The sequence below is a fragment of the Taudactylus pleione genome, unplaced genomic scaffold, assembly GCF_031769625.1.
Source record: "Taudactylus pleione unplaced genomic scaffold, aTauple2 ptg000013l, whole genome shotgun sequence".
Lineage (NCBI taxonomy): Eukaryota > Metazoa > Chordata > Amphibia > Anura > Myobatrachidae > Taudactylus > Taudactylus pleione.
In genome coordinates, this window is record NW_028284416.1 from 136,759 (window position 1) to 151,781 (window position 15,023).

The 15,023-nt window shown below is 50.4% G+C and overlaps 1 protein-coding gene across 2 annotated transcripts; it reads right to left on the reverse strand.

Moving 5' to 3' along the window:
• Nucleotides 1-4,045: 4,045 nt before the first annotated feature.
• HDHD3 (haloacid dehalogenase like hydrolase domain containing 3) lies at nucleotides 4,046-13,587 on the reverse strand. Of its 2 annotated transcripts, none has more exons than XM_088469028.1 (2): nucleotides 13,514-13,587; nucleotides 4,046-5,245 (listed from the first exon to the last, which is right to left on the reverse strand). In XM_088469028.1, exon 2 carries the CDS (start codon nucleotides 5,229-5,231, stop codon nucleotides 4,512-4,514), a length of 720 nt encoding a protein of 239 aa, XP_088325154.1. In that variant the 5' UTR covers nucleotides 5,232-5,245; nucleotides 13,514-13,587; the 3' UTR covers nucleotides 4,046-4,511. The 2 variants fall into 2 exon arrangements, with proteins under 2 accessions (XP_088325154.1, XP_088325155.1); XM_088469029.1 differs by having other exon boundaries at nucleotides 4,046-5,241; nucleotides 13,514-13,545.
• Nucleotides 13,588-15,023: the final 1,436 nt, after the last annotated feature.

A 15,023-nucleotide genomic window follows, 5' to 3' on the forward strand; every position in this document is an offset into this window, starting at 1 on the left:
ATTTGATCATGCCAGCATTTTAACCCTGACGACCTTCTGCACTATCAACCTTTTTTGTACCTGTTGACCGATTGCATGTCGACAGTCTTGTGTCAACTTATTGACTGTTGACCTTTACATTGTGGATCTTCTATCCGGATACCGTCTTGCCTTGGAAAATTGAAAATTTTCTACAAAGTGTGTATATATATATATATATATATATATATATATATATATATATGTATATATATATATATATATATATACACATATATATATACACATATATCTATATATATACACATATATATATACATATATATATATATATATATATATATACATATCTCTCTCTCTATATAGTAACATTATATTCTAGAATCAGAAATTCTCTACAGCCTGTATATATATATATATAATTTTTTTTTTGCACAAAATAAAATAGTTGAACAATTTTATTTGTGTAGTAATCCACTGTAGATCTATGGAAGGTTATATTGCTATAATACTACATTGTTACTTTATGTTCAGGAAACGGGGAAGAAGCATACATAGATATTAATATGTATCAGGAATTAGCTCGGCTATTACCTTATATTTCTACTTTAAATAAATCCAATACTAAATCCTCTTCCTCCCCTATAATAGTAATGAGTAACCCTCTAAATAGTCCTCATTTCTATCTGTATAAGAAGACAGAGGAACTGCACTTATTTCTACAGTTCTTAGAAACCATATTGGCCACATACTCACTGGCGTTGCATTATAAACACCACAACAGAACACGTGTGAGTGGTATCACAACACTAGGTAATGACAGAGGGCCTGATTCAGACCCGGTCGCAAGTGCTGTGCGCTCGCAACCGGGTCGATGGTAGGACAGTGCGCATGCGCGAGACCCGGATAGCGACAGGCACTCCGTCGCTCCGGGTCTCGTACCAAAGGGGGCGTGCTGTCGATGTTGAGTGACAGCACGTCCCCTTTGGTGGGCGGGCCAGGGGCGTGGCTGCCCAGACAGAGGCGTCTTATGGGAACGCCTACCATCTGGGGCTGGCCCCACTGACATCTGTTAGAGCCGAAATCTCTCTGGGGCTTGCGGCCACGAGACCATACCACAAGGGTCTCGTTGCAAGCCCGATGGTCTTGACCATCGCGACCATCTTCCTGGCCGCTCGCTATAGCTGTGGGTGATCACCCACAGCTATGCGAGCGGCCAGGAGGCTGTTCTAAAAAAAAAAAAGCCGGCCCTGATTCAGAGCGAGCGCTCTGTCAGAGCGTCTGGCTCTGAATCAGGGCCAGAATTCCTTGATCTCCACAAATGTACAGTAGTCTGGACGCAAACAACCTATCGCTCCCCAGGTGTGTTCGCAGTATGGTGTAGAACTACAAGTCCTGACACGCAGGGAGCTCTCATGATGCGCAGGAGAACGCAATGACTAATTTATGCATGCTTTTAAAATGTCAGACGCGCCTGCAGATTTCTAACTGCTCCCCCTTACCACCCCCAAACGCTGACTACCTGTCACTCACTTTGCGTGTCCTCTGCGCATTCGTAATCGCAATACAATCGAGGTGCGTGCGCAGTGTGGCATTCGTGCGTGCGCATTAGCAATCGCTCGATCGGCGTAAAAAATCGACATTGTGTACGTCTCCAAATCAGGCCCACTCTGTAATGCATGCGCCATTGAAGTATTTAGGGATTTTTGCACATGTACAGCACTGAAAACACTCCATTCCGTAAATACCAGCATCGCGTGTGACACTGAATTAGCCCAGAAGTGCCCGTGTGTTCTGATACGGGCCGACCGGAAACCCTTGTAGAACTGGCCTTTAACAGTGCTTAGAAAATCTCTCTGTGTGGATCGCAGACGTTTGGGTGCCGCCGGTCCGTGTAATAAGCCAGCTCTTATGTTTGCCTTTAATGTGTGCGGAGTGACAATCCTCCTGCACGATTACCTCTAATGTGCTATCACTTGTTCAATCCTCCTCCATTAATCTCCCGCCATACTTTAAATGGCACCATCTGCAAATAAATGGTTGATAGCAAACACAGACAGCGATGATTTCATGAACGCAGTATCCTGTTTCCTACGGGGTGTAAGATGTGCAGAATGAATCCGGACTTTGGCCCTCATTCAGAGCCGTACGCTCTGAGCAGAGCGCACGCTCTGAATGAGGGCCGGCCTCCATTTTCATGGAGCGTCCTCCTGGACGCTCGTATAGCTGTGGGTCACCACCCACAGGCTATACGAGCGTGCATTGTGATGGTCGCGATGGTCGAGACCATCGAATTTGCGAGCCGGAGCCTGCGGTTGAGGTTTTCAACCGCAAGCTCCGGAGTGATTTTGGCTCTATCAGAGCCAAAATCACTCCCACTGACATCACTAGTGATGTCAGTGGGCCGGCTTCTGACGGGAGGCGTTCCCGTGGGAACGCCCCCGTCAGGGAGGCACGCCCACCAAAGGGGGCGTGCTGTCAATGTTGATCGGACACAACGAGCGAAGGACTTTCCTTCGCTCGTCGCGTCTGGCGCATGCGCACGACGGAGCTCCCTCCGTCGTGCGCATGCTCAGTCCATAACATCGACCCACTTGCGAGCGGACAGCCGCTCGCGAGTGGGTCTGAATCAGGCCCTTTGTCCGCTTAGTACAAACAGTGTCCACAAGGAAACACGCTACATATATTTTTACCGTTGACCCAGAAAATGAACTGTTCATATAAAAAGCATCTGTTCCAGTGGCGCTGTGTAATGGTGTATTCAGTCCTGGCTCTCCGTCCCAATGCCCAATAGCTGAAACTGAAAACACAGTAACAGTAGGTGCAAATTGAAAATGTTTAAATACTTCGGGGTCTAGGGGCCTGATCCAGCACGGATCGCAAGCCTGTGTTCACACGCACCCGCTCGCTGCGAAGATATGCTAATGAATGCAATCGCACGGCAACCGCAGCACTATACTATACCATATACTATACTATACACTATACCAAGACGCCCACCACTGCATAAAGCCGCCCACTTCCCATGACGTGCATCCGATGGTCAGTTAAAACATCGGTAACGTCGTGTAATATCGGAACCATCCGCACAGTTGTGGTTGACCTGAACCTAGCACAGAAACTGCTAAACTTCCTGTCGCCATCTAGGACTCTGTCTGCATATGCCATGGCAGGGGTTTAATTCTGCACGCCCATGTAATGGCGTTCAAGCGCACAGGCACGTCTGCGTTCCTTCGACCACCCCCCCCTTTCCACCCCTAAACAGTGCTTCCCGTCCAATCATTTCTTTGTGCCGCTGCGTTCGCATACCCGATCGCAGTGGCCGGCTTGCGCACACGCACTGATGCATACGCGGAACGCAAACATCGACCGGTTGCGTGCGTCCACAGCCTTGCGATCCATCCTGATTCTGGCCGCCCTATGTCCTAATCTTTGGAGAGAGATAAAGTGGAAGGAGATAAAGTACCAACCAATTAGCTCCTGTCATTTTTACAGCCTGTAATGTGTACCAAGGCTTAGTACATAGACCCCTGAAAGCCCTCAATCACTGGGAGTATCCGCGGCAGGGTGACAGGAATCCACCAAGTACACTGCTTGCAATATGAAACCAGAAGGAAAGGCTTAAAGTGCCGGTGTAATACAACCATGCAACGAAGAAAGTCTTCCATTATACTGTGAATGTATGTCCACTAGGTGGCACTGTTCCATTAGACTCTGCTCCGATTCTGAGTCTTACGTTATGCGCGTAGGCAAATGCAGGCAAGAGGGGGTGGTTCCAGTTGCCCGGAAACCTCCTCTTCCAGCCAGTGGCTAAAATGCTGACCACAATAGCAGTAGTATTTAATACAATTTCACTAGAGCTACAGCCACAACATCCACGGGACGCTTCGCCTACGTCTAAATGGCCCATTGCCACTGAGTTGCCGTCGGTGATAAGCGACTGAAATGCGTTTGTTTCCTAAAAATCGCCAAATGCTGTAGCCTTCGGAAAGTGCATGCAACTAGGGAAGCCAATCCAGGGGTCGTTTTTTTTATCAATCCCGGGATTGAGTTGGTCAATGGGGACGGGCCGGTGTGGGGCTGTGCAGCAGTGATATCACGTCACGCTGCGCAGATCCGCACAGCCGGGGGCCGAAGCAGCATCTGAGCTGTCTGCTGCAAGAGCTCAGCGCTGCCCTTGCATAAAAAAAAAACTAAACAGAGCATGCGCTCACTAGTCCCGATATTTCGGGATTGGAAGCTCCAATCACGGAATTCAAATCCCGCCAATATTAGGCCAAAATCCCGGGATCGGCCTCCCTACGTGCAACACAGAATCAGGCCCCTTCGTAACCATATTACCCCGGATGATCGTGATGACAGCTCCCAGTCATATTAGTAAATATTTAATAACATTCAGAATTAATTACACCGTTATCTGCTATTGAACATACACTGATTGCGAATATAAATCTTCCGGTAAATAGGGTATTATCCCCCGTGCAGGATATGAGGGGTACTAGAGGGGGTAAGAGCTTTTTGTTGAGGACATATTAGGGCATAACCCCCTGCAGTCTGTGGATGAGCTGATCCAGTGATCGTATTAAGTGATCTGGGGGAATGGTCCCCTCCAGCTGTCCAGCATCCGGCTGGAGAAGGTAGCTACACATCCCCGCCTGCCTCGGCGCCTTATAGTCATTCACACAATCGTCTCCAACGTGTGCGGCGTGGTGCGGTGACACGCCAGCCAGGCTGAGAGCCTTGCGGAAGATCCCCAGATCTGGTTTAGCGACACCAGCGCTCTCAGAGGTCAGGACAAAATCAAAGTGACTGTGTAAGTGGCACTGCTTTAGGATCTCCTCCAACCTCCGGTCAAAGTTAGAGATCACCGCCATTCTCAGACCCAGTTCAGCACATCCCTGCAGTGCCGCCCTGGCACCCGGTAACACCTCCCAGTTCTTGGCAGTGCAGAAATCTTGGTAGAGCGCCTCTGCCAGGGGCCGTATCTTCGTCTCGTCCTGGACACCAGAGAGGCGGAATGTCTGTGAGACCACGTCCAACCACCACTGGTGGGAGGTCATGCCCCGAGAGAGTCCGTAGTTGGGGAAGAGGCGCCAATGGTTACGATAAACGTGCCGGAAGGAGGTCTCCAGGGCGGCCGAGTCAACTTGAAGGCCCCTGACCTTGGCTTCAGCCTGATACTGCCGGCCGACGGGGAGACGGAGGCGCAGCAAAGTGTCTTTCACGTCCCAGGTCAGAAGCTTTAGTTTCATGTTGTGCTCTCTGTCTGTGGATAGAGGTGTGTGAGACGCTGTATACAGATATATAGGGGCAGATGTCAGCGCTGTCTGTCAGGAATAATACAGCTCTGGAGCAGACATGGCCTCTGGTCACACAGTCACCCCCTCCCCCCGTGTGTACAGTGCTGTGTATCAGATGTTATAGTCACCCCCTCCCCTTGTGTGTACAGTGCTATGTATGAGATGTTATAGATGTGACACCATCACCCCCTCCCCCTGCGTGTACAGTGCTGTGTATCAGATGTTATAGATGTGACAGTCACCCCCTCCCCCGTGTGTACAGTGCTGTGTATCAGATGTTATAGATGTGACAGTCACCCCATCCCCCTGTGTGTACAGTGCTGTGTATCAGATGTTATAGTCACCCCCTCCCCTTGTGTGTACAGTGCTATGTATGAGATGTTATAGATGTGACACCATCACCCCCTCCCCCTGCGTGTACAGTGCTGTGTATCAGATGTTATAGATGTGACAGTCACCCCCTCCCCCGTGTGTACAGTGCTGTGTATCAGATGTTATAGATGTGACAGTCACCCCCTCCCCCTGTGTGTACAGTGCTGTGTATGAGATGTTATAGATGTGACAGTCACCCCCTCCCCCTGTGTGTACAGTGCTGTGTATCAGATGTTATAGATGTGACAGTCACCCCCTCCCCTTGTATGTACAGTGCTGTGTATCAGATGTTATAGATGTGACAGTCACCCCCTCCCCCCCTGTGTACAATGCTGTGTATCAGATGTTATAGATGTGACAGTCACCCCCTCCCCCTGTGTGTACAGTGCTGTGTATCAGATGTTATAGATGTGACAGTCACCCCCTCCCCTTGTATGTACAGTGCTGTGTATCAGATGTTATAGATGTGACAGTCACCCCCTCCCCGTGTGTACAGTGCTGTGTATCAGATGTTATAGATGTGACACAGTCACCCCCTCCCCCTGTGTGTACAGTGCTGTGTATCAGATGTTATAGATGTGACAGTCACCCCCTCCCCCTGCGTGTACAGTGCTGTGTATCAGATGTTATAGATGTGACAGTCACCCCCTCCCCCATGTGTACAGTGCTGTGTATCAGATGTTATAGATGTGACAGTCACCCCCTCCCCCCGTGTGTACAGTGCTGTGTATCAGATGTTATAGATGTGACAGTCACCCCCTCCCCCTGCGTGTACAGTGCTGTGTATCAGATGTTATAGATGTGACAGTCACCCCCTCCCCCATGTGTACAGTGCTGTGTATCAGATGTTATAGATGTGACAGTCACCCCCTCCCCCTGTGTGTACAGTGCTGTGTATCAGATGTTATAGATATGACAGTCACCCCTCCCCCTGTGTACAGTGCTGTGTATAAGATGTTATAGATGTGACAGTCACCCCCTCCCCCTGTGTGTACAGTGCTGTGTATGAGATGTTATAGATGTGACAGTCACCCCCTCCCCGTGTGTACAGTGCTGTGTATGAGATGTTATAGATGTGACAGTCACCCCCTCCCTCTGTGTGTACAGTGCTGTGTATCAGATGTTATAGATGTGACAGTCACCCCCTCCCCTTGTATGTACAGTGCTGTGTATCAGATGTTATAGATGTGACAGTCACCCCCTCCCCTTGTATGTACAGTGCTGTGTATCAGATGTTATAGATGTGACAGTCACCCCCTCCCCCCCTGTGTACAATGCTGTGTATCAGATGTTATAGATGTGACAGTCACCCCCTCCCCTTGTGTGTACAGTGCTGTGTATCAGATGTTATAGATGTGACAGTCACCCCCCTCCCCCGTGTGTACAGTGCTGTGTATCAGATGTTATAGATGTGACACAGTCACCCCCTCCCCCTGTGTGTACAGTGCTGTGTATCAGATGTTATAGATGTGACAGTCACCCCCTCCCCCTGTGTGTACAGTGCTGTGTATCAGAGGTTATAGATGTGACAGTCACCCCCTCCCCCTGTGTGTACAGTGCTGTGTATGAGAGGTTATAGATGTGACAGTCACCCCCTCCCCCTGTGTGTACAGTGCTGTGTATCAGATGTTATAGATGTGACAGTCACCCCCTCCCCCTGTGTGTACAGTGCTGTGTATCAGATGTTATAGATGTGACAGTCACCCCCTCCCCCTGTGTGTACAGTGCTGTGTATCAGATGTTATAGATGTGACAGTCACCCCCCTCCCCCTGTGTGTACAGTGCTGTGTATGAGATGTTATAGATGTGACAGTCACCCCCTCCCCGTGTACAGTGCTGTGTATCAGACGTTATAGTCACCCCCTCCCCTTGTGTGTACAGTGCTGTGTATCAGATGTTATAGATGTGACAGCCACCCCCTCCCCGTGTGTACAGTGCTGTGTATCAGATGTTATAGATGTGACATTCACCCCCTCCCCCTGTGTGTACAGTGCTGAGTATGAGATGTTATAGATGTGACAGTCACCCCCTCCCCCCGTGTGTACAGTGCTGTGTATGAGATGTTATAGATGTGACAGTCACCCCCTCACCCGTGTGTACAGTGCTGTGTATGAGATGTTATAGATGTGACAGTCACCCCCTCCCCCTGTGTGTACAGTGCTGTGTATCAGATGTTATAGATGTGACAGCCACCCCCCTCACTGTGTGTACAGTGCTGTGTATCAGATGTTATAGATGTGACAGTCACCCCCTCCCCCCATGTGTACAGTGCTGTGTATCAGATGTTATAGATGTGACACATCTCCCCCTGTGTGTACAGTGCTGTGTATCAGATGTTATAGATGTGACAGTCACCCCCTCCCCCGTGTGTACAGTGCTGTGTATCAGATGTTATAGATGTGACAGTCACCCCCTCCCCCCTGTGTGTACAGTGCTGTGTATCAGATGTTATAGATGTGACAGTCACCCCCTCCCCCCGTGTGTACAGTGCTGTGTATCAGATGTTATAGATGTGACACAGTCACCCCCTCCCCCTGTGTGTACAGTGCTGTGTATCAGATGTTATAGAAGTGACAGTCACCCCCTCCCCCTGTGTGTACAGTGCTGTGTATCAGATGTTATAGATGTGACAGTCACCCCCTCCCCCCGTGTGTACAGTGCTGTGTATCAGATGTTATAGATGTGACAGCCCCCCCCCCTCACTCTGTGTGTACAGTGCTGTGTATCAGATGTTATAGATGTGACAGTCACCCCCTCCCCCATGTGTACAGTGCTGTGTATCAGATGTTATAGATGTGACAGTCACCCCCTCCCCCTGTGTGTACAGTGCTGTGTATCAGATGTTATAGATGTGACAGCCACCCCCCTCACTGTGTGTACAGTGCTGTGTATCAGATGTTATAGATGTGACAGTCACCCCCTCCCCCCGTGTGTACAGTGCTGTGTATCAGATGTTATAGATGTGACACATCTCCCCCTGTGTGTACAGTGCTGTGTATCAGATGTTATAGATGTGACAGTCACCCCCTCACTCTGTGTACAGTGCTGTGTATGAGATGTTATAGATGTGACAGTCACCCCTCCCCCTGTGTGTACAGTGCTGTGTATCAGATGTTATAGATGTGACAGTCACCCCCTCCCCCCTGTGTGTACAGTGCTGTGTATCAGATGTTATAGATGTGACAGTCACCCCCTCCCCCCGTGTGTACAGTGCTGTGTATCAGATGTTATAGATGTGACAGTCACCCCCTCCCCCCATGTGTACAGTGCTGTGTATCAGATGTTATAGATGTGACACATCTCCCCCTGTGTGTACAGTGCTGTGTATCAGATGTTATAGATGTGACAGTCACCCCCTCACTCTGTGTACAGTGCTGTGTATCAGATGTTATAGATGTGACAGTCACCCCCTCCCCCGTGTGTACAGTGCTGTGTATCAGATGTTATAGATGTGACAGTCACCCCCTCCCCCCTGTGTGTACAGTGCTGTGTATCAGATGTTATAGATGTGACACAGTCACCCCCTCCCCCTGTGTGTACAGTGCTGTGTATCAGATGTTATAGAAGTGACAGTCACCCCCTCCCCCTGTGTGTACAGTGCTGTGTATCAGATGTTATAGATGTGACAGTCACCCCCTCCCCCCCTGTGTACAGTGCTGTGTATCAGATGTTATAGATGTGACAGCCACCCCCCTCACTCTGTGTGTACAGTGCTGTGTATCAGATGTTATAGATGTGACAGTCACCCCCTCCCCCATGTGTACAGTGCTGTGTATCAGATGTTATAGATGTGACAGTCACCCCCTCCCCCTGTGTGTACAGTGCTGTGTATCAGATGTTATAGATGTGACAGCCACCCCCCTCACTGTGTGTACAGTGCTGTGTATCAGATGTTATAGATGTGACAGTCACCCCCTCCCCCCGTGTGTACAGTGCTGTGTATCAGATGTTATAGATGTGACACATCTCCCCCTGTGTGTACAGTGCTGTGTATCAGATGTTATAGATGTGACAGTCACCCCCTCACTCTGTGTACAGTGCTGTGTATGAGATGTTATAGATATGACAGTCACCCCTCCCCCTGTGTGTACAGTGCTGTGTATGAGATGTTATAGATGTGACAGTCACCCCCTCCCCGTGTACAGTGCTGTGTATCAGATGTTATAGTCAACCCCTCCCCTTGTGTGTACAGTGCTGTGTATCAGATGTTATAGATGTGACAGCCACCCCCTCCCCGTGTGTACAGTGCTGTGTATCAGATGTTATAGATGTGACAGTCACCCCCTCCCCCTGTGTGTACAGTGCTGTGTATGAGATGTTATAGATGTGACAGTCACCCCCTCCCCGTGTGTACAGTGCTGTGTATCAGATGTGACAGTCACCCCCTCCCCCTGTGTGTACAGTGCTGTGTATGAGATGTTATAGATGTGACAGCACCCCCCTCCCCCTGTGTGTACAGTGCTGTGTATGAGATGTTATAGATGTGACAGTCACCCCCTCCCCGTGTGTATCAGATGTGACAGTCACCCCCTCCCCGTGTGTACAGTGCTGTGTATCAGATGTTATAGATGTGACAGCACCCCCCTCCCCCTGTGTGTACAGTGCTGTGTATCAGATGTGACAGTCACCCCCTCACCCGTGTGTACAGTGCTGTGTATCAGATGTTATAGATGTGACAGTCACCCCCTCCCCCCGTGTGTACAGTGCTGTGTATCAGATGTTATAGATGTGACACATCTCCCCCTGTGTGTACAGTGCTGTGTATGAGATGTTATAGATGTGACAGTCACCCCCTCCCCGTGTGTATCAGATGTGACAGTCACCCCCTCCCCCTGTGTGTACAGTGCTGTGTATCAGATGTTATAGATGTGACAGCCACCCCCCTCACTGTGTGTACAGTGCTGTGTATCAGATGTTATAGATGTGACAGTCACCCCCTCCCCCCGTGTACAGTGCTGTGTATCAGATGTTATAGATGTGACACATCTCCCCCTGTGTGTACAGTGCTGTGTATCAGATGTTATAGATGTGACAGTCACCCCCTCACTCTGTGTACAGTGCTGTGTATGAGATGTTATAGAAGTGACAGTCACCCCTCCCCCTGTGTGTACAGTGCTGTGTATGAGATGTTATAGATGTGACAGTCACCCCCTCCCCGTGTACAGTGCTGTGTATCAGATGTTATAGTCACCCCCTCCCCTTGTGTGTACAGTGCTGTGTATCAGATGTTATAGATGTGACAGCCACCCCCTCCCCGTGTGTACAGTGCTGTGTATCAGATGTTATAGATGTGACAGTCACCCCCTCCCCCTGTGTGTACAGTGCTGTGTATGAGATGTTATAGATGTGACAGTCACCCCCTCCCCGTGTGTACAGTGCTGTGTATCAGATGTGACAGTCACCCCCTCACCCGTGTGTACAGTGCTGTGTATGAGATGTTATAGATGTGACAGTCACCCCCTCCCCCTGTGTGTACAGTGCTGTGTATCAGATGTTATAGATGTGACAGTCACCCCCTCCCCCTGTGTGTACAGTGCTGTGTATCAGATGTTATAGATGTGACAGCACCCCCCTCCCCCTGTGTGTACAGTGCTGTGTATCAGATGTTATAGATGTGACAGTCACCCCCTCCCCCCGTGTGTACAGTGCTGTGTATCAGATGTTATAGATGTGACACATCTCCCCCTGTGTGTACAGTGCTGTGTATGAGATGTTATAGATGTGACAGTCACCCCCTCCCCGTGTGTATCAGATGTGACAGTCACCCCCTCCCCGTGTGTACAGTGCTGTGTATCAGATGTTATAGATGTGACAGCACCCCCCCCCTGTGTGTACAGTGCTGTGTATCAGATGTTATAGATGTGACAGTCACCCCCTCCCCCCGTGTGTACAGTGCTGTGTATCAGATGTTATAGATGTGACACATCTCCCCCTGTGTGTACAGTGCTGTGTATGAGATGTTATAGATGTGACAGTCACCCCCTCCCCGTGTGTATCAGATGTGAGTCACCCCCTCCCCCTGTGTGTACAGTGCTGTGTATCAGATGTTATAGATGTGACAGCCACCCCCCTCACTGTGTGTACAGTGCTGTGTATCAGATGTTATAGATGTGACAGTCACCCCCTCCCCCCGTGTGTACAGTGCTGTGTATCAGATGTTATAGATGTGACAGTCACCCCCTCCCCGTGTGTATCAGATGTGACAGTCACCCCCTCCCCCTGTGTGTACAGTGCTGTGTATCAGATATTATAGATGTGACAGCCACCCCCTCCCCGTGTGTACAGTGCTGTGTATCAGATGTTATAGATGTGACAGTCACCCCCCTCCCCCTGTGTGTACAGTGCTGTGTATGAGATGTTATAGATGTGACAGTCACCCCCTCCCCGTGTGTACAGTGCTGTGTATCAGATGTGACAGTCACCCCCTCACCCGTGTGTACAGTGCTGTGTATGAGATGTTATAGATGTGACAGTCACCCCCTCACTCTGTGTGTACAGTGCTGTGTATCAGATGTTATAGATGTGACAGTCACCCCCTCCCCCTGTGTGTACAGTGCTGTGTATCAGATGTTATAGATGTGACAGCACCCCCCTCCCCCCGTGTGTACAGTGCTGTGTATCAGATGTTATAGATGTGACACATCTCCCCGTGTGTACAGTGCTGTGTATGAGATGTTATAGATGTGACAGCCACCCCCTCCCCGTGTGTATCAGATGTGACAGTCACCCCCTCCCCGTGTGTACAGTGCTGTGTATCAGATGTTATAGATGTGACAGCACCCCCCTCCCCCCGTGTGTACAGTGCTGTGTATCAGATGTTATAGATGTGACACATCTCCCCGTGTGTACAGTGCTGTGTATGAGATGTTATAGATGTGACAGCCACCCCCTCCCCGTGTGTATCAGATGTGACAGTCACCCCCTCCCCGTGTGTACAGTGCTGTGTATCAGATGTTATAGATGTGACAGCACCCCCCTCCCCCCGTGTGTACAGTGCTGTGTATCAGATGTTATAGATGTGACACATCTCCCCGTGTGTACAGTGCTGTGTATGAGATGTTATAGATGTGACAGCCACCCCCTCCCCGTGTGTATCAGATGTGACAGTCACCCCCTCCCCCTGTGTGTACAGTGCTGTGTATGAGATGTTATAGATGTGACAGTCACCCCCTCCCCGTGTGTACAGTGCTGTGTATCAGATGTGACAGTCACCCCCTCACCCGTGTGTACAGTGCTGTGTATGAGATGTTATAGATGTGACAGTCACCCCCTCACTCTGTGTGTACAGTGCTGTGTATCAGATGTTATAGATGTGACAGTCACCCCCTCCCCCTGTGTGTACAGTGCTGTGTATCAGATGTTATAGATGTGACAGCACCCCCCTCCCCCCGTGTGTACAGTGCTGTGTATCAGATGTTATAGATGTGACACATCTCCCCGTGTGTACAGTGCTGTGTATGAGATGTTATAGATGTGACAGCCACCCCCTCCCCGTGTGTATCAGATGTGACAGTCACCCCCTCCCCGTGTGTACAGTGCTGTGTATCAGATGTTATAGATGTGACAGCACCCCCCTCCCCCCGTGTGTACAGTGCTGTGTATCAGATGTTATAGATGTGACACATCTCCCCGTGTGTACAGTGCTGTGTATGAGATGTTATAGATGTGACAGCCACCCCCTCCCCGTGTGTATCAGATGTGACAGTCACCCCCTCCCCCTGTGTGTACAGTGCTGTGTATCAGATGTTATAGATGTGACAGCACCCCCCTCACTCTGTGGTAGTATCTAGATGCCCTCCCTTCCCCGTGTATGATAAATGATCATGTCACATGACCTCTGGGGCCCATGGTCTATCACTCACCGGAAGCTGGAACCCTGAGGCTAGTGGGTGTTGCGGTAAAATTGTCCCCCGCTGCAGGAAACAAAAGACATGGAGCAAGGTTCCTGCCTGTAAATGCACCACATACTGTATATGGGAAGATGTATGAAGCATGTAAGAGTGGAGAAGTTGCCCATAGCAACCATTCAGCTTCTACTTATTTTATAGAATGTACTTGATAAATGCTACCTCAAAGCGGATTGGTTGCAATAGGAAACTTCCCCACTCTATTCACTGCTTGATACATCTCCCCCATAATTACTTTATAGGAATTATTCTGTATTTTATATCACTATTATTACTATAACTGTATCGTCATTACAGAGCACTTGGCACATGTTGGGCCTAGTCAGACAGAGGACTGCAGCCCCTCAGTGCCAAGAGCCATTTATTCATACCCAGGCATCAGCAATACGGGTCATTGCCCCGACATCTGCCTGCAGTACGGGCCAGCCTGACAGGTGGTGTTGTCTAGCTGGCGGGAGTCATGGAGGGGTGACCTGGGGCACCTCACAGCACTGGGACCATCTCCTTTATCAATGTGCTGTACATGCCCACACTTCATCTGGAGTCAGTCACACTTTGCCCTTACAACTCCTTACGCTTAGAGAAGCCGTACAGGGGGGCGAGTGGTGGAGGAAAGCCACATCTACTGCTGTTCTCTCCTGGCATAAATCTGGCACATATGCCACCCAGGGCCGGCTCTAGGGGTGTTCAACCTGAGCGGTCGCAGAGGGAGCACCCCATAGAGGGAGCACTCCTACCCAACATCCCGATTTCAGCGGGAGAGCACTGTCCCGCTGTTCCACCCATGGGCCGAAGTGGCCCGCAGGTGGTTAAATCGGGAGGTTGGGGACCCCCCCCACTGCCGCAGCTGTGCCGGACTGCAGACTCTCATTCACATACCTCCCAACTTTTGGAGATGGGAAGGAAGGACAGGGCGCGCGCGTCCGAAAAAGGGGCAGGGCTTCTGGGAAGGGGGCAGAGCCAAATGAAGACGGGGTGGAGTCTTCGGCTTCCCCCCGTTTTCGTCACTATAGGGGGCGTGCCCAGCACTCTCCGAGATGCTGGGCAGCCCCCCCAGGCTCTCCCTACGCTAGTGAACAGATGCCGTGCGATGCGAGCAGTGGGTGTGCTCTCCCCAACTTCCCCCCCACCGTGGGACACTGCGGCCCGCGGGCGGGACAGTCCCAGAAAAACGGGACTGTCCCGCTGGAAGCGGGACAGTTGGGAGGTATGCATTCAGTGACGGGAGAGGGCTGGGGGAAGCCCAGCTAGTGAGTCTACCCCCAGCCTGACGTTATTTGGAGGCGGACACGCCTCCTAATAACGTCACTTAGGGGGCGTGGCCTCACCCCCATTTCGGTCGCTCGCGAAGATAGGGCGCGCTGGAGGGGGCCGGCGCAGGGTGCTCCGACCCCTGGAGCCAGCCCTGATGCCACCCATGAAGAGCTGAACACGTCAACTCTACAAGCTGCATTTAAATTTCCCA